The 23252-nt window shown below is 40.2% G+C and overlaps 2 protein-coding genes across 3 annotated transcripts in view; one reads left to right on the plus strand and one right to left on the minus strand.

Annotated features, from left to right (window-relative positions):
• arhgap42a (Rho GTPase activating protein 42a) overlaps nucleotides 1–15476 on the minus strand; it is a 54561-nt gene extending 39085 nt beyond the window's left edge. For both annotated transcript variants that reach the window (XM_063011175.1, XM_063011174.1), the window contains exons 1-3: nucleotides 15145–15476; nucleotides 10055–10150; nucleotides 677–738 (exon numbers count right to left, since the gene is read on the minus strand). In XM_063011175.1, coding sequence (XP_062867245.1) covers nucleotides 677–738; nucleotides 10055–10150; nucleotides 15145–15298 — 312 coding nt within the window. In that variant the 5' untranslated portion in view covers nucleotides 15299–15476. The remainder of the gene's footprint in view (nucleotides 1–676; nucleotides 739–10054; nucleotides 10151–15144) is intronic.
• A 2442-nt stretch (nucleotides 15477–17918) lies between these two features.
• Nucleotides 17919–22536, plus strand: fbxo40.2 (F-box protein 40, tandem duplicate 2). The gene is made up of 4 exons (XM_063011718.1): nucleotides 17919–17945; nucleotides 18793–18829; nucleotides 19139–21013; nucleotides 22128–22536. Exons 2-4 carry the CDS (start codon nucleotides 18827–18829, stop codon nucleotides 22335–22337), a joined length of 2088 nt encoding a protein of 695 aa, XP_062867788.1. The 5' UTR covers nucleotides 17919–17945; nucleotides 18793–18826; the 3' UTR covers nucleotides 22338–22536.
• The last annotated feature ends 716 nt before the right edge of the window (nucleotides 22537–23252 follow it).

Genomic DNA, 23252 nt, shown 5'->3' on the forward strand with positions numbered 1-23252 from the left:
GGGCAGGTGATAGCACAAGGGTAAACACGCCTCTGTCCCAACTTTTGTGTCATAGGCATTGTATTCAAAATTTGTTTATATTAACAAAATGTAATTAAGATGGTCATTAAAACACTGGGAATCTTTTCTTTGATCTTGTTTCTTCTTCAGAAATGGGGTTTAAACATATTTTAAAGCTTTCAATAATACTTTAAACAATTTCTACTGTATTATATTTCTACATGGTTTTAATTTGCTTCTGCAAGTTCAGTCAGAAAATGTTACAACCTTAAGAGGAATTTCAAGGGGTCAAAGGTCTGAATTACAAGCTACGATTTATTAGAAGATTAGAATATCCTTTATTTGTCATATATACATATACAGACGTACATTACATTACAATGAAATTCTTTCTTCGCATATCCCAGCTTGTTTGGAAGCTGGGGTCAGAGCGCAGGGTCAGCCATCGTACGGCGCCCCTGTAGCAGACAGGGTTAAGGGTCTTGCTCAAGGACCCAACAGTGGCTGCATAGCAGAGCCTGGATTTGAACCGCCAATCTTCCGGTTGATAACCCAAAGCTCTACCTACTAGGCTACCTCTGTCCCTAATATCCCTTATAATGTCCCTTATAATAAGACCTGAATCATCTCCCCAGTTATGATCAGTATAATGATTAGATGCAAAAAATGTACTTACAAGTCTGCGTCTTTCCTCTTCAACTGTGTTTAACAGCTGGGAGAATTCCTTCAATGACTGAGCTATAACAAGAGAAAGAAAATGTTTATTCATGTAGACATCAGATACTACATTTTTATCTTTATTTAACACACACAGAGGCATTAATCCCATTTTGTTTCCTTTAATATAATAAAAAAGCTCTAAAATGTACCTGTTAATGATCTGATAAGGTCACCATTGTGGTAAGTAAGCTTACCTGCTTCAGTCTTCTGTATTTGTGTTATAAAAATATCACAGACATGAGACTGTGTGTGTTAAGAACATCAGTTCATTGTTTTTACTATAGTACTGAAGTGTTAACACATGCTCCAAAATGTACTGTAGGTATTTATCTGACCGTTTTCATACTAATTAAATAATTTAGTGAGGCTTCATTCTTCTGATTGAATCTATGCATTAGAAAGGTGTCTACAAATAATTTGACTCTTTCAGAAGTGCCTTGTTGGTTGTGCAGCTACATTTAATAAAAAAAGACTTCAAAGCAAAACTAAAAATACATGAAATGTCTAAACAGAGTTCACCAAATCTTCAGATCCTTAAAGGTTACTTACTGCTGCTTTAACCATTGAGCCCGAGTCTGTTTTTCACTTCCTTTATTGTCGGTAACAGTACAGATGAGCAGCTTCACCGAGCAGCTTCACACTCCATGTGTTTTATGTGACAAATTCAGCTACTTAGACACATTAACATTTAGACTTTATTTACTAACATTTTATTTCATTTTCATTAACAGCTTTATTCTGGTCAGGGTCACAGCATATCCGGTTTTAAAGGGGAACACTGGGCGAGGCAGGAATACCCTGTACAGGGCGCTAACCCCGACCAAGACACAGCCAATTGTGTCTGTGTAGATGCTCAGCTACACGTCTTTAAACCGAGCTTCCCTTCATGTCTTTAAAGACTTTGCTTTGTGCACAAGGAAACAGTCAAGTCATGCTGGAAGCATACACCGACTAGGCATAACATTATGACCACCTTCCTAATATTGTCTTGGTCCCCCTTTAGCTGCCCCATACACAACAAACTGTGATGCTCTGTGTATTCTGACACCTTTCTATCAGAACCAGCATTACTTTCCTCACCAGTTTGAGCTACAGTATCCCAAAGTGCATCAGTGAGCCTTGGCCGCCCATGACCCTGTCGCCGGTTCACCACTGTTCCTTCCTTGGACCACTTTTGATAGATGCTGACCACTGCAGACCGGAACACCCCACAAGAGCTGCAGTTTTGGAGATGCTCTGACCCAGTCGTCTAGCCATAACAATCTGGCCCTCGTCAAACATCAATTTGAGGATAAAATGTTCACTTGCTGCTCATAATGTTATGCCTGGTCAGTGTATAATTTCCTTTATATTTGGATTCAATAATTAGACGGGGTGTCCCGATACTTTTGTCTGTATGGTATAGTGAGATGTTTTTTGGATGAAGTGGATTGTGTGTAATGGTTCCAGCTGTGGACCCTCCTGTAAATCCTTGTAGCTTAGTGTGGTGTTCCCAGCTTGTTTTGAGGGTTCTCCATCTGCCCTATTTTTTCAGCCTGTCATATTGTATCAATGAGTCTTCAGTTCTGCGCTGTTCCTGTTCTATCCTCTTTCTCAGGTAGGAGCTGTGGACGTTTTGTGTCACTTAGGGTAATTTCTAGTAGCTAGTAGCTCCAACTGGCCTGACTGCATGCCTTGTGGGGGGAAACCGAAGCACCTGGAGGAAACCCATGCAAACTCCACACAGAATGGACCCTGGCTGCCTGGCCGAGGAATCAAACCCAGACCCTTCTTGCTGTGAGGTGAACATTTAAATTTTTTACATGTGGACGCTTTTATCTAAAGCAACTTATAAGTGACTTACAGTACTGTGGCAGTATATTGTCTAAGCAATTAAGGTTTAAGGGCCTTGCTCAAGGGCCCAACAGTGGAAACCTGGCAGTGGTGGGGCTTAAACCAGCAACCGTTTGATTACTAGTCCAGTACCCTAACTGCTAGACTACAATATTACCCAGTATCCCAATGTTACCCAATATCACAGTTTTCGTTATATCACCCTCTCCAATACTAAAGTTACAGTTTAATACTTAACTAAAGATTTGACGAAGTTTGTTTTTAATGTTTTATAAGAACTAAAAGTGAAATAAACGAGATAAATAACCCTCGAGCCCACCCGCAGACCGTCTGTAAGCAGAGGGAACTCAGGATCAGTCCTGCATTGTTAAACAATTACACAGACCGAAAAAAAAACCCACGTGTTCATGATGTGGAAAATGTCCGGACCGTGAAGCATAAATCCGTGGAGTGCACAGTGAACCCAAACATGTCGCACCGAATAAAAAGAAGCTTGTGAACTGTAACAGACAAAAAATACATCTGCTAAAGCAATTCATCTCAAATAACTTCAAAACACTGCAGGTATTCGAGCAGCACATTTAAAGCATCAGGTCGTCATTTTTCTACCTGAGCTTTATCCACCACATCTGTAGTGTACGTGTAATTACCGAGTCGTAATTACTGGCCCAGACGCTACAGATGTGGTAGAGAAGAGGTTAACACAATCCTGAGGTATTTTTTAATTAATGTAGCTGCACCACCAACTCGGCACCTCTGCAAAAGTCACATGTAAGAAAAAACAGAATTATGTGTAGACACCCGTCTAATGAATAGATTCGGCTATTTCAGCCACGCCTAGTGCATACAGGTTTAAAAAGAAGCTTTCTGAGTTCATAAGGTGCCACATTTTAAAGACATCTATGAATCAAGTGCTGCTATTGTGAAGCGAAAGTTTTATAAGCCAGAAGAACAGAATTAACACGTGATAAAGTACATGAGAATCATTCGTCCTTAATATTAACACTCACCTAGTTGTTGAAATATAGAAAGAAGCAGACTTTGGAGCAGCCGAAGACTAACACACAACCCTAAGACTAACATGCACGATGCCAAATGTCAGCTGAAGTGGTCACAATCAGTGCTCCCCAACCACTGGGCTCTGGACCGGTACCAGTCCGTGGGTCATTTATTACCGGGCCGCACAGAAAGGATAAATAATTTGAGATCGCTACAAGAGCAATTAAATTTCCAAAACTCTTTGGGTGTTATTGCCTCTTATCACCACTAGGTGGGAGCAGCATCTCATTGCAGCGAAAAAACTTTAAGGATTTACACTGATTTTCCATTCTATAGTTAAATCCTATATTAAATCCTCTCGTCCTTGCCGGTCCAAGAAATTATATCTTATATGAAACCGGTCCGTGGTGCAAAAAAGGTTGGGGATCGCTGGGCTAAAGCACACAGACGTTGGACTCTTGATCAGTGGAAGAATGTTTTTCTTCTATTTATTTAAGCATTTTCTCCTGATTTAGCATGTAGTCAATTTGTCTTCCGCTGCTGTGGATCCCTGATTGCATTCAAGGAGGGTATATTGCTGCTCACGTGCCCTCCGAGGCGTGCCCTCCCCTTCTTTATGCCCGTGCTAACCAGGGTCCTTGCACAACACAGCGTTTGAACCCACTTAGTCCGGTCATTTCCCCACCCAGCAGACACAATGGTCAATTTGTGTCTGCTGCAGGCACTGTCAGTTGTGCCCGCTAGATGGCCAGCCGACAGAATCTCGGTGCTGGTGTGCTAGCGAAATATCCCGCTGTGCCACCTGGGCGCCGGAAGCATGTTTACGTAATTACATGATCCACCCCATGGCCAAAAGATAAGAACTGAGCTCAGGAGTTTCAGCCACAGTCACTGTTAGTAGGTGTATGAAATTAATTCTAGCAAATACAACTTTGTGGGAACAGTTTGGGGAAGGCCTTTTCTCGGTTCAGCAGGATTGTACCACCACGCACAAACTGAGGACCATAAAAACCTGCACAGAGCCCTGAACACGTTTGGGAACACTGAGGTCGTCCAACATCAGTCCCTGACCTCACAAAAGTTCTTCTCACTAAACAAAAGTCCCATGCGCACACTCCAAAATCTTGTGGCAACCTGAAATTTTACACGAGTCAGTCAGTCACTCAGTCATCTGAGTCACTACACGAGGTGAAACTCTTCACTTCCCAGTACTGAGGCTGGTGGTGGCATCATGTTTAAAATCAAGTAGATTAAAATTCTACAGCGTTTTTGACCAAGTATTTACAGTTAGAGTCAAAAGTTTACATAGATTTGCAGTATTGTGTCTCAAAATCCAACATCAGTGCTTGACCTCACAAAGGTTCTTTTTACTAAGTGGGCACAACATCCCACAGACACACTCCAAAATCTTGTGTAAAGGCTTCCCAGGAGAATAGAGGCTGTTATAACTGCAGTGAGGTGCAACCTCATATTATTGTCGATGGTTTGGAATGAAAAGTCCAACAAGCGTACAGTCAGGTGTCCACATATTTTTGGCCAAATAGTGTAAATCAGGGACAAATTTGGTGGTGTCAGTTCATTCCAAAAGTGGAGAAGACATAACGTTATATATGGATGTTTTTGTTCTTTAGCATACAGTGACATTTCAGAACAATGTGCTGCTAGAATGTCAGCAACACCTTGGGGAAGGCCCTTCCTGTTAAGAAATCTCAATAAAAACATGGTTTGTTAAGACAACACAAATGTCCTAATGTGAAATCCATCTGACAGCTTTAGAATGAATTAGAATGCAGACTGCGAGCCACACTTACTGCATAATGCTTTTCTACCTGAATGGAAGTAAATCCCTGCAGTCAAGTGGGACAAAATTTAAACACTATTCCTGAACTGAACCAGTGACTTCAGGGAAAATCTTAAAGCACCGTGTACTGTGTATAATTCTGTACCCCGACAGCTTATCTCTGTCAGGTTTAGTAAACATCTTTAGCTACATCACTTCCTGTGTGGAATACACAACAATTTCCTGTTCGATGATAAGAGCCGGACGACCCCTACACTAATCTTCTGCTCTCAGCTCTTTCAAACATGCGTCCCAGGGCTACATATTTCGGGTTATTAACGCAGGCCTCTGAGTAAACAGTCTCTCGGGCGCAGCGTGACATATTTCAGCTGCGCTAATGCATCCGAGGAGCGTGAACACAGAGACAGCACGTTTACTCAGACTCACTTAGCAAAAATGTGGAACGACGAGACAATAATGCTGATGTAGCTCAGACAGAAGACAATTAATCTGTTAGCCTCCAGTTTACTGAACTGCTAAATCAGTACCCACTTAATACTCTTCACTTAATAATAATAACAGCCATTTTAATGCTTTTAATCATGTTTCTGACCCCTTTTTATTCACCAAGATATACTATATTGCCAAAAGTATTCATTCACCCACCCAATCATTAAATTCCATGGCCACAGGTGTATAAAACCAAGCACCTAGGCATGCAGACTGCTCCTACAAACATTAGTTAAAGAACAGGTCGCTCTCAGGAGCTCAATGAATTCCAGCGTGGGACCGTGATAAGATGCCACCTGTGCAACAAGTCCAGTTGTGAAATTTCCTCGCTACTAAATATTCCACAGTCAACTGCTAGTGGTATTATATAAAGTGGAAGCGATTGGGAACGACAGCAACTCAGCCACAAAGTGTTTGGCCATGTAAAATGACAGAGCGGGTCAGCGGATGCTGAGGAACATAGTGTACAGAGGTCACCAACTTTCTGCAGAGTCGATCGCTCCAGACCTCCAAACTTCATGTGGCCTTCATATGAGCTCAGGAACAGTGTGTAGAGCTTCATGGGATGGGTTTCCATGGCCGAGCAGCTGCATCCTAGCCTTACATCACCGAGCGCAATGCAAAGCGTCGGATGCAATTGTGTAAAGCACGCCGCCACTGGACTCTGTAGTGACGAATCATGCTGGACGAGTCTGGGTTTGGTGGAGAACGGTACCTGTCTGACTGCATTGTGCCGAGTGTAAAGTGTGGTGGAGGGGGGATTATGGTGTGGGGGTGTTTTTCAGGAGTTGGGCTCGGCCCCTTAGTTCCAGTGAAAGGAACTCTTAATGCTTCAGCACACCAAGAGATTTTGGACATTTCTGTGCTCCCAACTTTGTGGGAACAGTTTGGGGATGACCCCTTCCTGTTCCAACATGACTGCGCACCAGTGCACAAAGCACAAGGTCCATAAAGACGTGGATGAGTTTGGTGTGGAAGAACTTGACTGGCCTGCACAGAGTCCTGACCTCAACCCGATAGAACACCTTTGGGATGAATTAGAGCGGAGACTGTGAGCCAGGCCTTCTCGTCCAACATCAGTGTCTGACCTCACAAATGCGCTTCAAGAAGAATGGTCAAAAATTCCCATGAACACACTCCTAAACCTTGTGGTAAGCCTTCCTAGAAGAATTGAAGCTGTTATAGCTGCACAGGGTGGGCCGACATCATATTAAACCCTATGGATTAAGAATGGGACGTCACTTAAGTTCATATGCGTGTGAAGGCAGACGAGTGAATACTTTAGGCATTATAGAGTATCACTAAGTAAAAGTGCTGAGCTGTTTCCCTCTATTACGGAGCCCCTTAGGGGTCACTAAGGAAAAAAAATATGTGAAGACGAAATCCGTACGCACGGATTAGTAAACCGTACCCTCAGTTTAGTAAACCGTACGCACGGATTAGTAAACCGTACCCTCGGTTTAGTAAACCGTACGCACGGATTAGTAAACCGTACCCTCGGTTTAGTAAACTGTACGCACGGATTAGTAAACCGTACCCTCAGTTTAGTAAACCGTACGCACGGATTGTCTGCGCTACAAGTTTTACTGTGCGCCCACACCCCGTTTTACGGTAATACAGTTGCGAAGCATTGAAGAGAATAAAGCATCTTTTTACAGCTGGGGTGATGGGATAGCAAACTTATTAAAAAGTCAAATCAAAATCTTATCAAATGCCACCCCACAATCATAAATAACACGAGTACTCATCTTGTGATTTGAGACTATTTTACCTTAGGAATTTAGAATAATAGGATTGCAAACCAACGTAAAGTGAAATGTACAGTATAAATGTCTGAGACTCATAAAGTCAGTAAGTAGAAGTAGAAGTATTCTTTAAGAGTCTGATGGGGCGATTTGATAATAATTTGATTTGCATTTTACTTTACGTTGGTTTGCAATCCTATTATTCTAAATTCCTAGGGTAAAATAGTCTCAAAATCACAAGATGAGTACTAGTGTTATTTATTGATTTATTTATTGTTTATTTATTGTTATTGATTTGACTTTTTAATAAGTTTGCTATCCCATCACCCCAGATTACTACAGTAAAGATGTATGAAATGTATTCCATTAATAAAAGAGTTAATGCTCTTAAAGAAAAAAGTGGAGTACTTTGATAATAATTTGATTTGCTTATTTTAGACCTTTCAAATTGGTCTGTAAGAATTCCACTTGTTTTAATGGAATTTTAAAATTATACATTTGCATAATTTTACCATGTTATGTGCTTTTGTTGCCTATATATATATATATATAGTTGCGAAGCATTGAAGAGGATAAAGCATATTTTTGCAGCTTAACATACTATATATTAGATATAACAAACACACACACACACACACACACACACATATATATATATATATATATATATATGTGTGTGTGTGTGTGTGTGTGTGTGTGTTTATTATATCTAATATATTAAGCTGCAAAAAGATGCTTTATCCTCTTCAATGCTTCGCAACTGTATTACCGTAAAACAGGTTTTAGGCGCACAGTAAAACTTGTAGCGCAGTTAGCGTGACCGCGGACGGACTTTAAACTAAGAGTACAGTTTACAAATCCGTGCGTACGGTTTACTAAACCGAGGGTACGGATTACTAAACCGAGGGTACGGTTTACTAAACCGAGGGTACGGATTACTAAACCGAGGGTACGGTTTACTAAACTGAGGGTACGGTTTACTAAACTGAGGGTACGGTTTACTAATCCGTGCGTACGGTTTACTAAACTGAGGGTACGGTTTACTAAACTGAGGGTACGGTTTACTAATCCGTGCGTACGGTTTACTAAACTGAGGGTACGGATTACTAAACCGAGGGTACGGATTTTGTCTTCATATATATTTTTTTCCTTAGTGACCCCTAAGGGGCTCCGTACTCTATAAAGAACATGTGCTAGGTTTTTTTATTCCACCATCTCATTAAGAGCGAAACATTTCTGTACTTTATACAACGTGACATTTTTGATTCCAGAATAATCAAACGCAGGCAGCGCTTGTTCTCTGTGTGATGAAGAGCATCATTGTTTAGCGCTGAATGAGGCTGAGACTGGTGCGTGGTGGTGCTAGCTGTGGTGGAAATGGGCCGCAATGTTTGTAGCTGTGTTGTTGTGACTGAGGACATGTGCCCAGCTCGGAATGAGGACATGGAAATGAAGTCATGGCAAAAACCTCCAGCACAGATACTTTGCTAAAAACTGAAGTGAAATCTGACCAAGTGTACAACATTTGTACTGGATTAACCCTTTAATGCACCCCCCTGGTGGTATAGCTGCTGCTACCTAATTAAATTGAATTAAATGTTCCTGTGTAATAACCTACTACCCCCCATTTTTCTCCCAATTTGGACATATTTAATTCCCTGCTGACCACAACCAGAGATTCCTATAGGTGAAACACACTATGCTCTCTGTATATATCCAGACTAATTGTTCATTTCGCTTTCATGTTTTTTTGGCTCGGTGGGTAGCACTGTCGCCTCATAGCAAGAAGGTCCTGTGTTCGATCCCCAGGCGGGGCGGGGCGGGGCGGTCTGGGTCCTTGCCGTGCAGAGTTTGCATGTTCTCCCCGTGTCTGCATGGGTTTCCTCCGGGAGCGTGGAGTCAGGTTAATTGGAGACACTGAATTGCCCTATAGGTGAATGGGTGTGTACATATGTGTCTGCCCTGGTTCAGGGTGTTACTGTGTGCCTTGCACCCATTGAAAAGCTGGGATTGGCTCCAGCACCCACCCCCGACACTAATTGGATAAGCGTTTTTATCCTGGCTGCTGTGGGTACTGTTCCCCTGGACTCACTGGGCACCATGCAGTAACACACACCAGACAAAATGCCAATCCATCACAGGGCCTCCGCCACCCTTTCCATCTCATCCCAAGTAGACGCCTGACTTTGCTAAACCGGTAGCTAAAAGATTAGTCTGACAGCACCAGTATAAACTACCAAAGCAAATCTGCCGGCTAGGAATAATGCATGAATTTTATTTTACTTCCAGCTGTGAGTGTCAGTCCTAAAAGTGTGTGTGATTTCACCATGATTAATAATCACAAGTGTGTCACTGCCAGCACCAGCTGATTATTTATTTCTGCTGGATTTAAAGTCTAGAACGCTGACGTCCGCTCTGCTGTGTTGAGGTGGTGGTGAATTCTCAGAAGACTCGGTTAGTCACTTACCGATGTTAATCTCATCATCTGTTTCTGCATCACCGATACATTCAAACTGGAAATCCTGAAGGGACTGTGAAAATTTCTGCACAGCTGCAGAAAGATCTGCAAGAAAAAGAAAAAAAAAAAACAACTCGGTATCAATTACCAAGTTTAGACGACTTCCATTTTCATAACTGTATCATGAACACACAAAAGTGACTGTCAGCACTTGAGTTTATCTGTGAAATCTGCTTATATAATAAAGCCAGAACTGAATCTGCATATCAGACGTATCAAATACACATCAGAGGAACAGCACAATACAATACTCAAGAAATTCGTAATAAGAGGGCAACACAGGGGCGGCATAGAGGTGACGCACAGCAACATGGGTCCTATGGAATTCGCATGGGGTTTGGCATATTCTCCTCACGTGAGTTTTTAAACTAAAGTATGACTAAGATTGAAATATTAGTATGAATCAACTCCCAATGTGAATCAACTCTCAAAGTGATTCAGATCCAAGTAAAAATAAAAACCCCATAACAAATAGAAACATAGAATGAATCAAAACATAGTATGAATAAATAAATTAAATATAAATTCAACCCCTGAATGTATAAAATAACATAATGTTTGTTTGTTTGTTTGTTTGTTTGTTTATTAGGATTTTAATGTCATGTTTTACACTTTGGTTACATTCATGACAGGAACGGTAGTTACTCATTACACAAGATTCATCAGTTCACAAGTTTATATCAAACACAGTCATGGACAATTTAGTGTCTCCAATTCACCTCACTTGCACGTCTTTGGACTGTGGGAGGAAACCGGAGCACCCGGAGTAAACCCACGCAGGCACAGGGAGAACATGCAAACTCCACACAGAAAGGACCCGGACCGCCCCACCTGGGGATTGAACCCAGGACCTTCTTGCTGTAAGATGCCGTCCTAATTACATAATGAATCAACAAGTTTAATTAAAGTGCAAAACAAATCTCAGTATGAATCAAATTAAAGCCTAGGATGAATACATATATAAATACTATATATACTATATATATATAAATATATATTCAGCTCTTGAACATATAAATTTATATTATGAATCAATGAACTCATTTAAAGCAAAAATCAAATCACAATATGAATCAAACCCCATCGATGATTTACATGGGACGTGAATCAAATTTCAGAATGATTCTAATCCCAGTTTTAATAAAAAATTCCAGCATGACTCAAAAATCCAGTAAAGGTGCTGCAGAGCTTTCTGGGAAGTCGTTCACTTGGTTTGGTAAGGAGGGGTTTCAGCGAGAGCCATGTTGTCATGGCAGAGCCGCCAGAAAGGGCAACACTGGCAAAGAATGAAAGAAGAACATGTGAGAAAGAGCTCGAACGGAGGGAAAAACTCTTCATGGTAGATGCATCAAACTCTTTATCTCTCAAACAGACTCATTTCCCATGAACATCAGCAGTAGGAAGAGCGTTCTGCTGGCAGGGTTTGAATTTACCAGTCTGTATATATATATATATTTTTTTTTTGTTTGTTTTATGCATTTTCTCCCCTTTTTAGTGCGTCCAATTGCCCGATTGCATCATGCTTCCTTTCCACTAATGCCAAAACCCTTCTCTGATTGAGGACATTGAAGCTAACCCACGCCCCCTCCGACACGTATGCATCTTATCACCTACACTTTGATGAGTGCAGTGCAGCTCAGCACTGTGTACGGAGAGACACACCCTGAGAGCACTCTTTTCTCATCTCTGTGCAAGTGCCATCAATCAGCCAGCAGAGGTCGTAATTGCACCAGTCATGAGAGAGAGACCCCATCCGGCTTAGTCCCGCCCATATGAACAACAGGCCAATCGTTGTTCATGTGGCCGCTCAGCCTTAGCCTACCTACTAGATTCAATACGATGTATTCGAGATACCAGCTCTGGTTCCAGCATGTGTTTTTACCGCTGCGCCACCTGAGCGGCACCAGTCTAGTCTCTTTAATGCTACTGTCACTGAACCCACTTAAAGGAAACATGGGATTGTGTGGTAGTGGTGCAATATGTAGAACACAGCTCCAGGGTTTGATCCTCACATCATTTACTGTCTGTAAATTTGGTATGTTCTTCCCTTGGGTAACTCAGTTCTGTCACACCTTCAAAACACAATCTAGTTGATGTACTGTGACTCTAAATTGTAAGTGAGTGAGTGAGCACATTGGCGTGATTGACTTTGTTAAACGTAAGAACGTTAAATAAACTGTAGTAACCGGGTCATGATTGTTTTAAGCTGTATGTCGTCTTCTTAATACCGTGATACTTTATTGTAGGTTTACTAAACCATTTGCTTAATGCTCCTGAGGGAAAGTACTTGTGAATGTTGCAGAAATAAAGTGATGCTTATAAAATAATGTCAAACACAGTCATGGACAATTTTGTATCTACAGTTCACCTCTTGCACATCTTTGGACTGTGGGAGGAAACCGGAGCTCCCGGAGGAAACCCACACAGACATGAGAAGAAAGGACCTGGACTGCACCACCTGGGGATCGAACCCAGGACCTTCTTGCTGTGAGGTGACAGTGCTACCCACTGAGCCACCGTGCCACCCAGTTGGTCCTGTATGGTGATCACTGGTTGTGTGGCTGCTCAATAATGGGAATCCAACCCAGCACACAAGTCTGCACTAGACCTGTATACTGCCAAATTGTTGACCTCCCCCGCCAACCTCTATGTCCTGGCCTCTATCCACAGAAATGACTAATCTCTCGGCTGCCTGGTGATAACCTGCAAGATGCTGAAACATTTTTTGGGCTACGCTTATTGGACCCCAGCGGTCTTTACATGTCATTGTCGCATTTCTGAATGCCTGTGAGGATCAAACTGATCACACTTATTTAAGACGTTAACATATTGAAGTTGTGTAGTAAAGGATGAGAAAGAAACCTGTTACCTCATGATAAGTTATGTTAAAAGTTACTTTCAAAATTAATTTCAAAGCTTTAATCTATAAAAATACAATATTTATTTTGCAGATTTAAAAATGTAGTTAGTGAAGGCATTATTAGTGTATTAGAGACATTTATTACTAATTTATATCATAGTAACAGGGCTGATAGGAACAGTGTTCAGGCCTGCATCAGCAATCATCCCACTTATGTTTACAGCAATTTTATTATTTTATAGATCTCCTATCAGACGCTGAATAACTAAAAATGTTTACTTGTAAATCAGTTATCATAACTGCGAGTATTATGAAATAGTTTTTTTTTAATAAATATATTTTCTTTATGCATTTTCTCCCCTTTTCCTCCCTTTTTTTAGCGTGTCCATGAGAGAGAGACCCCATCCGGCTTAGTCCCGCCCATCTGAACAACAGGCCAATCGTTGTTCATGAGGCCGCTCAGCCTCAGCCGGCAGGCAGAGCTGAGTTTCGATACGATGTATTCGAGATCCCAGCTCTGGTTCCAGCATGTGTTTTTTACCGCTGCGCCACCTGAGCGGCCTATGAAATTGTTTGTTGTACATTTAGTTATTTATAAATCTGGGTAGACGTTTAACCTAACCTCCAACCTACAGAATGCTGAGCTGATAATAGTGAGTTTATGTTTCATCTTATGTTTGTCCTTATTCCACTTATGATGCTTATTCTACACTTTACACACGGCTGTATAGTTGAAAAAACCCGGACATGAAAAAATCAGTCATTGTTAATGATCAACAACATGTTTTTTTTTTATTTTCTTTTTTTTTTTTAATGCATTGTCTCCCCATTTTCCTCCCGATTTAGCGCACTCAATTTTTGTCTTCCGCTGCTGAGGGATACCCGATTGCACACACATAGTCCGGTCCCCACCCTGCAGATACGGTGGCCAATTAGTATCTGCTGCAGGCACTGCCAATTATGCCCTCTAGATGGCGCCCAGCCAACCGGAAAACTCAGAAACTACAAGCAAGCAAGCGGAATATCCCGCTGCGTCACCTGGGCGCCAATCAACAATATGTTTAATTTTTTTTTTTTTTTTTTTAAAGATGCAGTTTTAAGTTCTTAATGTGAGAGTGCCATTCATTCATTTTGACATTTCTTTTAACAGACAACTGCACCTTCATTAATACATGGGTAACATTGTCAATGGTAACAGGGCTGATTGTTATTGGGTTAACTGTAACAGAGGTGATGCTAACATGAATCAGCTTTTCCGAGAGCTTATTGTTAAAATGTATTAAAAGAACAACACAGGAGCACTAAACTTCTCTTAATTATTACCGCTCATAGGTTCCCTCCACTAATTAAGAAGCATAAGAAAAGAGGTTACAGTGAAGAGCAGATTTTTAATATTAATTTCTTTCTGTTTTTAAATTGTATTTCAGTGTTTTTATATTAGATTTGTGTTATTTTCAGTGTATAAGTGTCAAAAACAACCCCATTATTTTACATTAGCCTTAATTATATGCAGTACCATGGGACCATGGAACGCTTTAACAGGTTTTCCAAACATTCTTATGGGAAAAAATACCTTAAAACTCAACGCCACTCCCATAACCAATCGATGTTAAATTTCAAGGTACCGTTGTAGCTGTATTTGTCGTACTGCTGTATAACAGTAATTGCATTTAATAGTCAATTTACTTTATTTGTATTTTATTCTACTGTACTTACACTGTACTGGAGCTGCTGTAACACTAGAATTTCCCCTCACTGTGATCAATAAAGGAATCTTATCCTATCTTATATACAGTTTTCATCAGAAGTAACACCTAAATAAATATCAGGTAATATAAATGCATGGAAAATGCATTTGTACAAGTGTATAAACTGTGAAAATGAATAATAATGAGAGAATTAATTAAATATAATATTAGACTACTGTTATATAGAAGAATCAATACATTTAATTTATAGACTGATGATAAAGATCTGAAAACAGGAGATACACACAATCAGATCAGATCAATGAATTAAATATAACATTAACATTTGTATTAAACTGCTACATTTATTTTTGTATTTATATAGAATAATCAGAACATTTAATTAATAGACTGGTGATAAAGATCTGAAAACAAGAGATACACACAATCAGATCTGCTCAATTAATTATAGGCAATCAATACAAACTTACTTTTAAGAGCACTGATGAGCATGTTTCCATCCTTTATAAGCTCTTTGATGAATTTATTGGTACGATCCAGCTCGATTTCATGATATTTGAGTCGATCTCTGAAGTCTGGACTGTCCACCACAGAGTCGCTGAATTCCAGTGCTGGTAATCCCATTGTACCTCCACCAATACACTCATTCAGAGTTTAATTTAACCCGCAAACCGCTTTTATTCACTTTCACGCGTCCTGTTTAGTGTTCTGCTCCTGCTAATGTATTTCCAGTCCTGATTTCTCCTTTTTACGTCTCACTGGTACTTTTGCAACTCCTAAAACTTTCTATCTCGATTCTCTGCTTCCGGCATGTTGTTTCCAACTCCATCACTAGGAGACTATTTTTCTCATACCTGTTTTCTGAACAGTCCCGCCTCCTCTATTATGATTGGCTATCGTTATTCAGTACAGTGCCGCGATTGGATGATCGTTTATGCTTGTAGGTTCTACCCAATCCTGGAAATGAAAGCGTGATTTGTCAGAAAGCGGGTAGGACATATAACGGTGGAGTAGATAGCGGTGGGAGCAGCAGGGACTCCTACTGGCCTGCTCCTTCTACAAGGTCGGATGGGACAAGGTTATGTACTGTATGCTTTACATACATTAATATACATTTATTCTATATGGTCATTACTTTAGAAACACCATCTAAGCCCAGTAAACTTTATAGTTTCAGGTCCAGACGTCTTCCAAACATCACATCCATCACACCGCATATTGCTAGAGAATAATTTATTACATCAGACAATGCATTTCCACTGAGTGACACCACTCCAGCAAACTTATATACATAATACATACATAATACATACATAATACATATATATATATATATATATATATATATATATATATATATACAGTGGTGCTTGAAAGTTTGTGTACCCCTTAGAATTTTCTATATTTCTGCATAAATATGACCTAAAACATCATCAGATTTTCACACAAGTCATAAAAGTAGATAAAGAGAACCCAGTTAAACAAATGAGACAAAAATATTGTACTTGGTCATTTATTTATTGAGGAAAATGATCCAATATTACATATTTGTGAGTGGCAAAAGTATGTGAACCTCTAGGATTCGCAGTTAATTTGAAGGTGAAATTAGAGTCAGGTGTTTTCAATCAATGGGATGACAATCAGGTGTGAGTGGGCACCCTGTTTTATTTAAAGAACAGGGATCCATTAAAGTCTGCTCTTCACAACACATATTTGTGGTAGTGTATCATGGGCATGAACAAAAGAGATTTCTGAGGACCTCAGAAAAAGAGTTGTTGATGCTCATCAGGCTGGAAAAGGTTACAAAACCATCTCTAAAGAGTTTGGACTCCACCAATCCACAGTCATACAGATTGTGTACAAATGGAGGAAATTCAAGACCATTGTTACCCTCGCCAGGAGTGGTCGACCAACAAAGATCACTCCAAGAGCAAGGCGTGTAATAGTCGGCGAGGTCACAAAGGACGCCAGGGTAACTTCTAAGCAACTGAAGGCCTTTCTCACATTGGCTAATGTTAATGTTCATGAGTCCACCATCAGGAGAACACTGAACAACAATGGTGTGCATGGCAGGGTTGCAAGGAGAAAGCCACTGCTCTCCAAAAAGAACATTGCTGCTCATCTGCAGTTTGCTACAGATCATGTGGACAAGCCAGAAGGCTATTGGAAGAATGTTTTGTGGACGGATGAGACCAAAATAGAACTTTCTGGTTTAAATGAAAAGCGTTATGTTTGGAGAAAGGAAAACACTGCATTCCAGCATAAGAACCTTATCCCATCTGTGAAACATGGTGGTGGTAGTATCATGGTTTGGGCCTGTTTTGCTGCATCTGGGCCAGGACGGCTTGCCATCATTGATGGAACAATAAATTCTGAATTATATCAGAGAATTCTTAAGGAAAATGTCAGGACATCTGTCCATGAACTGAATCTCAAGAGAAGGTGGGTCATGCAGCAAGACAACGACCCTAAGCACACAAGTCGTTCTACAAAGAATGGTTAAAGAAGAATAAAGTTAATGTTTTGGAATGGCCAAGTCAAAGTCCTGACCTTAATCCAATCGAAATGTTGTGGAAGGACCTGAAGCGAGCAGTTAATGTGAGGAAACCCACCAACATCCCAGAGGAATGGACTAAAATTCCTCCAAGCCGGTGTGCAGGACTGATCAACAGTTATCGGAAACGTTTAGTTGCAGTTATTGCTGCAAAGGGGGGTCACACCAGATACTGAAAGCAAAGGTTCACATACTTTTGCCACTCACAAATATGTAATATTGGATCATTTTCCTCAATAAATAAATGACCAAGTACAATATTTTGTACAATACTTTATCTACTTTTAGGACTTGTGTAAAAATCTGATGATGTTTTAGGTCATATTTATGCAGAAATATAGAATTCTAAAGGGTTCACAAACTTTCAAGCACCACTATATTTCCAGGTGAGTGAGTAATAGTGTTTTAATGCGATGCGCATTAAATTGAGGATGTGCTGCCATCTAGTGGACAGCTTAGAGAACGTTCTCCTCTAATGTTCTGCGCTACTATATTTAGTTTTTCCTTTACAAACAAATAAATTACAGAAATGCTACATTTGCAGCACATGGAAAATCTTTATTTGATCGTTTGACCTTAATTTCATATGCCATGGCATTTGGTGACATTTAGCAGTCATGTATCTGGGAACACTGTGTTAAACAGCTATTTTTAACTTGACTTACAGTCCTGCACTTGGAAGACACAGAGCTTTGAGTTGCTTGACTTATCTTCAAGGTAATCTAACCTTTTATATCTGTCAGATTTATATAAAAATGCCATAATTCATGACATTTTGTGAATTCACAATGTAGGTTACTGTATATTGTTTATTTTTGTATATTTTCCTTTTACTGCATTTAAAATTCTGTAAACACTTGTAAGGAACGTGTGTCATGGCAGTCTTGATATCAGTGATTTCTGCAAGTGTTCTGTAAATGAATGATTACATTTTACTTCTTCATTCAAAAACATTTTTTACTCATTTAAACATTGTTTTATTTATATTGTGGGTTTTTAAAAACGTTTAAAAACGGGATCAATAAAGTATCTATCTATCTGTCTGTCTGTCTATCTATCCATATATCTATTTGTCTGTCTGTCTATCTATCTGTCTGTTTGTATGTCTGTCTGTCTATCTATCTATATATCTGTCTGTCTGTCTGTCTGTCTGTCTGTCTGTCTGTCTGTCTGTCTGTCTATCTATCTATCTAGGTTAAACAAAAACCAAACCCACAGCAGTTTAGCTTATTAGTCCTGTGATGTAGAATGTCGTATCATCTTATTTTTTACTTTTAATTCCAACTTACAATTACTTACTTTTAATTACTTTTTAATTCCAACTTTTAAATTCAACATATTAAAAAAAAAAAAAAACACAATAAACTGATGAATTTTAATTTGTTCTGTGTTTTATGTTTTGTGGACGAGTATGTTTTAATAATTCAGTCACAGGAGAATTACAATTCAAACAGGAATCACAATTCCAGCACTGCCATTAAATACTCGCCCATACAAATGTAATGTATTTTTTATGTACTGGTTATGCTGTCTGTAGTATTTAAAAACTTTGTTCTGTTTACAGGAACGGCTGGAAATCATTTGTCACCAAACAACTCATGGTCTGTTTACTCTGTTTACTTTTTGATAGATATTTGTATGTTTGATAAAAAAATGTTTCTGTATCATTTCACATGTAATAAAGGTAGCTAAGAGCTGATTTATTATCGTAAAGAGGAAATCAGAGACATAGTTAAATGTTTTAATATTTAAATGATGTATATTCTCTGGCTTAATTAACATTTTATATATTGATAATAATATATTTTCTGCCCAAGTGACTCCATTGTAAAGATTTAAAGCACACCCAATTTTATTCCAGTGTACCGCTGTAAAGAATTGTACTGAATCATTTTTTTTTACCATTCTAGAGCAGATATAGAAGATCTGCAGCATCGAAGCTGCACCGGCACTGTGAGACCTGCCACTGGAAGTTCTGCAAAGCTCCTGTAGAAATCTCCGTGTCGTGCATTATCATCAAATGCCGACTGCTCTGCGGCGCCTCGTTTCACATGTGCAAAGAGGATGAACACATTCTGCTGTGTCCTAATGAGAAAGTTCCCTGCCTTAACGCCAACTACGGCTGCCCTGTCACCATGTGTCGCTCGAGGCTGGCCAAACATCTGGAGGTGTGTCCTGCTAGCATGGTGTTCTGCTCGATGGAGTGGCTCCGCTGGCCCGTCGAGGACATAAAGTCGCCTCTGATTGAAAATCTTATAATGGACACTAATGAGAATCAAGCTCTAGACCTGTCCATGTCTCTCAGGGATCAAAAGCTGTTGTGTAGCAGGTTGAACATGAGGAGCTTTTTTCCTCAGTTGATGCAGGAACCAGAGGAACCTATTCCACAAGAGGAAGAGATAGAAGAGGCAGCCGGGGGTGAATCGGTTGTTAATGGAGAACTTGATAACTGCACAATAAGTAAGGTCTCAGTAAACGATCCCCCTAAAGGTGATCCCAAGGATCTAACAGTCAATAAAGAGAAGTATGATCTATTTGAGAAGATGTTCAGCAAGGAGATGGGGGGCTGCAGGCAGGCTGAGAAGGAAGAATCAAAAAACAAGACAGACAAAAAGGAAGCATCTAAAGTTTCTACTAGCTTAGCTACCTCTGAGCAAGGAGTCAATAAGGAGGCAGTGGAACCCAAAGTTGAAAGTAGAGAAGTTGCTTTTAAACCAAACATCTCTCAAACTGGACTTGCTCCTTGGCAGGAAGGCGTCTTGGAAAGACTTGGTCAGGAAGTGAATCTAAGAGAGTACAACATGTACGTGGTTCACCACGGACGCATGCTCCTCACCTTCGGACAGATCGAAGCGTGCACTCCCAGAGATAAAGACTTTGTTTACGGAAACCTTGAACCCATACCGGTTCAGACGCTTCATTCTTTTAACGTTCCCACAAGTTATAGGTACAAACGCATCCAAATGAAAGATCCTGCAGTCAGAGTAAAGACCGAGAACAAGAGCGTGGATACCTCCGACCTGGGTGTGTCCGTGGAGGACGTCCTGAAGATGGATGAGATGTTTGCGACCTTGCTATGCGCCGCTGAGCTGGAGGTCAGAGGACACAAGATCAGCGAGACCGTAGGAACCGACGGACTTTATGTCGACATCGCGACTCAGACGTACAACTTCCTAACAGCCCCGTTTCAGTATGACGCCACCCTGACTGATATAACCCTACAAAAAGAGTTAAAACTTTATCTCCAGCTCGATACGGAAAGCGCAACTCTAAGGCACAACAAGTCCAGCTCGGCGTTCACCTTCATGTGTGGACATTTCTTCAGGAGAGACGAGTTTGGGTCTCATTTTAAGAACGTACACTCAGATATCCAGTCCTGTTTGAACGGATGGTTTGAGCAGAGGTGTCCGCTGGCTTACCTGGGCTGCACCTTCACTCACCGACGTCTCCAGCCGTCCACACACAGAGCCACGGTATCGTACAACCAGGACCTGAGCATCTTCACCCTCAGACCTGAAGTCTTCATGTCTTCTATAAGTGATTCTCAAATAATCAGTGGTCAGAAAACCCAAGTCGGATATGAAGATTCTTTGAGTAATCTTCCATTTGAGGTGCTCTGCCATATTGCCAGGTACCTGGACAGCTTCTCGCTCTCCCAGCTAGCCCTGGTGTCTAAACTGTTCCGAGATGTTAGTGCAACGTTCCTTCACGAGAGAGGAATGGTTGGGTTTAAATGGAGGAAGAAGCAGTACTCACACGGGGGAGCCAAATGGAAGTCATCCATAGTAAGTGACGTGATGAATGCTGTGGTACATACAGAGGCTGGACAAAATAACGGAAAACCATAATAATATGATTATATCAAGGATCTTCTATGGAGCTGTGCTAGCCTTTTTGTTTTTATAAAATTTTATTACTGATTAGTGCTCCACACTTTGGCCTTCAGTATACAGGTTTCTGACTGGAGACTCTTCTTTGTTTTTTGTTTGAGCTGGGTGGTAGGGGTGCTTGTTTCTGGTTATTTTTGAGGCTGTAATATTGGGCCGTTCAAGAATTATGGCGTCCATAGTCCATTTAGGACTGATGCACATGCAATTTGGACTCCTAAGATAGATAGACAGATGGATAAACAGATAAATAGACAGATAGACAGACAGACAGATAGACAGACAGACAGATAGACAGATAGATCGAATGACACAGATAGATAGATAGAATGACAGATAGACAGACAGATAGATAGATAGATAGATAGATAGATAGAGACAGACAGACAGACCGATCAACAGACAGACAGACAGACAGACAGACCGACCGAAAGACAGACAGACAGACAGACATACAGACAGACAGACAGACAGACAGACAGACAGATAGATAGACTATACCTGTTTACAAATATGGTATTAGGTCTATATACACAGTAATATAGTAATATACACATAATAATAATAATAATTATAAGAATGGGAGTACTAGGTATACATAGTAATAATAATAATAATAATATAGATATATAAAATAAATAACTATACATAGAGTGTTAATGGGTATATAATTGTGCAGATATGTGTGTGGTAGACAGTTTTATGTAAAGTGCAGGTGCTCATGATAATAAATGATAATAAATAATCATAAATAACAGGTCCAGTGTTTAGTACAGGGTGTTAATGGTGTTAACGGTGTGGTGTTGAATATAATAAAAAAAAGATCTTTATAAAACAGTTATAAATAAAGTCTTTATAACAGACACATCATGTTAATTGGCAATCCATCTGAGTATAATCATGTTAAATAAAGCTCTTTTTATCTGCTTTTTCTATTATTTCTGTACCTGCTAAATAAAAGATCTGTAAAATCACATCTCACATATGTAATCATGTTCTTCTTCTCTGATAGGTCTGGGAGTTCAGCAGTCTGTTCAGTAGAGTGGGCAGTTGGTGTATCGATGACACTCGGTCCATGTCCGAGCACCTTAAGCGGTGCCCGTTTTATCAGACAGAGCCCAAAACGAAGCCCTTCGCCCTGACCGGCATGTGTGAAACCAGTGAAGACTCAAGAGTTAAGCAGAGGAAAAAAGTCCTCACACAGTTCTTCAGCCGGAGATAGTGTTTGTTTATAGCTACATTTAATTGTTTTAAAGTGTTTAGAAAATATATTAAAATGTACATTGTGGACACATTTTTTTAAATGCATCATATATAATATAGATAAAGATGATTTAATGGATAAGGTTGACCTGAAGGCTTGGAATGTAAACTAAATGTCCATGATTATGTAAAATGCTGCCACTTTGTATTATATTAAAATGCACTTTATTGACAAAATTATTGGGACACCTTTTCTAATTATTGAATTAATGTGTTTTGGCCATAAGAATTACTAATAAATCAATTGTACACTGATCAGCCATAACATTTAAACCACCTCCTTGTTTTTACACTCACTGTCCATTTTATCAGCTCCACCTATCATATAGAAGCACTTTGTAGTTCTACAATTACTGACTGTAGTCCATCTGTTTCTCTACATACTACATACATAGTCCAGATGTTTCTCTGCATGATTTGTTAGCCCCCTTTCATGCTGTTCTTCAATGGTCAGGACTCTCCAGGACCACCACAGAGCAGGTATTATTTAGGTGGTGGATCATTCTCAGCACTGCAGTGACACTGACATGGTGGTGGTGTGTTAGTGTGTGTTGTGCTGGTGTGAGTGGATCAGACACAGCAGCGCTGCTGGAGTTTACCATGTCCACTCACTGTCACTGTCTTGTAGATGTAAAGTCAGAGACGATCGCTCATCTATTGCTGCTGTTTGAGTCGGTCACAGGACGCTGCCCACAGGGCGCTGTTGGCTGGATATATTTGGTTGGTGGACTATTCTCAGTCCAGCAGTGACAGTGAGGTGTTTAAAAACTCCATCAGCGCTGCTGTGTCTGATCCACTCATACCAGCACAACACACACTAACACACCACCACCATGTCAGTGTCACTGCAGTGCTGAGAATGATCCACCACCCA

Source organism: Trichomycterus rosablanca, chromosome 16 (genome assembly GCF_030014385.1).
Source record: "Trichomycterus rosablanca isolate fTriRos1 chromosome 16, fTriRos1.hap1, whole genome shotgun sequence".
NCBI lineage: Eukaryota > Metazoa > Chordata > Actinopteri > Siluriformes > Trichomycteridae > Trichomycterus > Trichomycterus rosablanca.

What these genes read in the sequence shown, in the direction of transcription:
- fbxo40.2 (XM_063011718.1), top strand. An exon ending in CCAAATGGAAGTCATCCATA is followed by an intron (nt 21,014 to 22,127) that starts GTAAGTGACGTG and finishes CTTCTCTGATAG; the next exon opens with GTCTGGGAGTTCAGCAGTCT.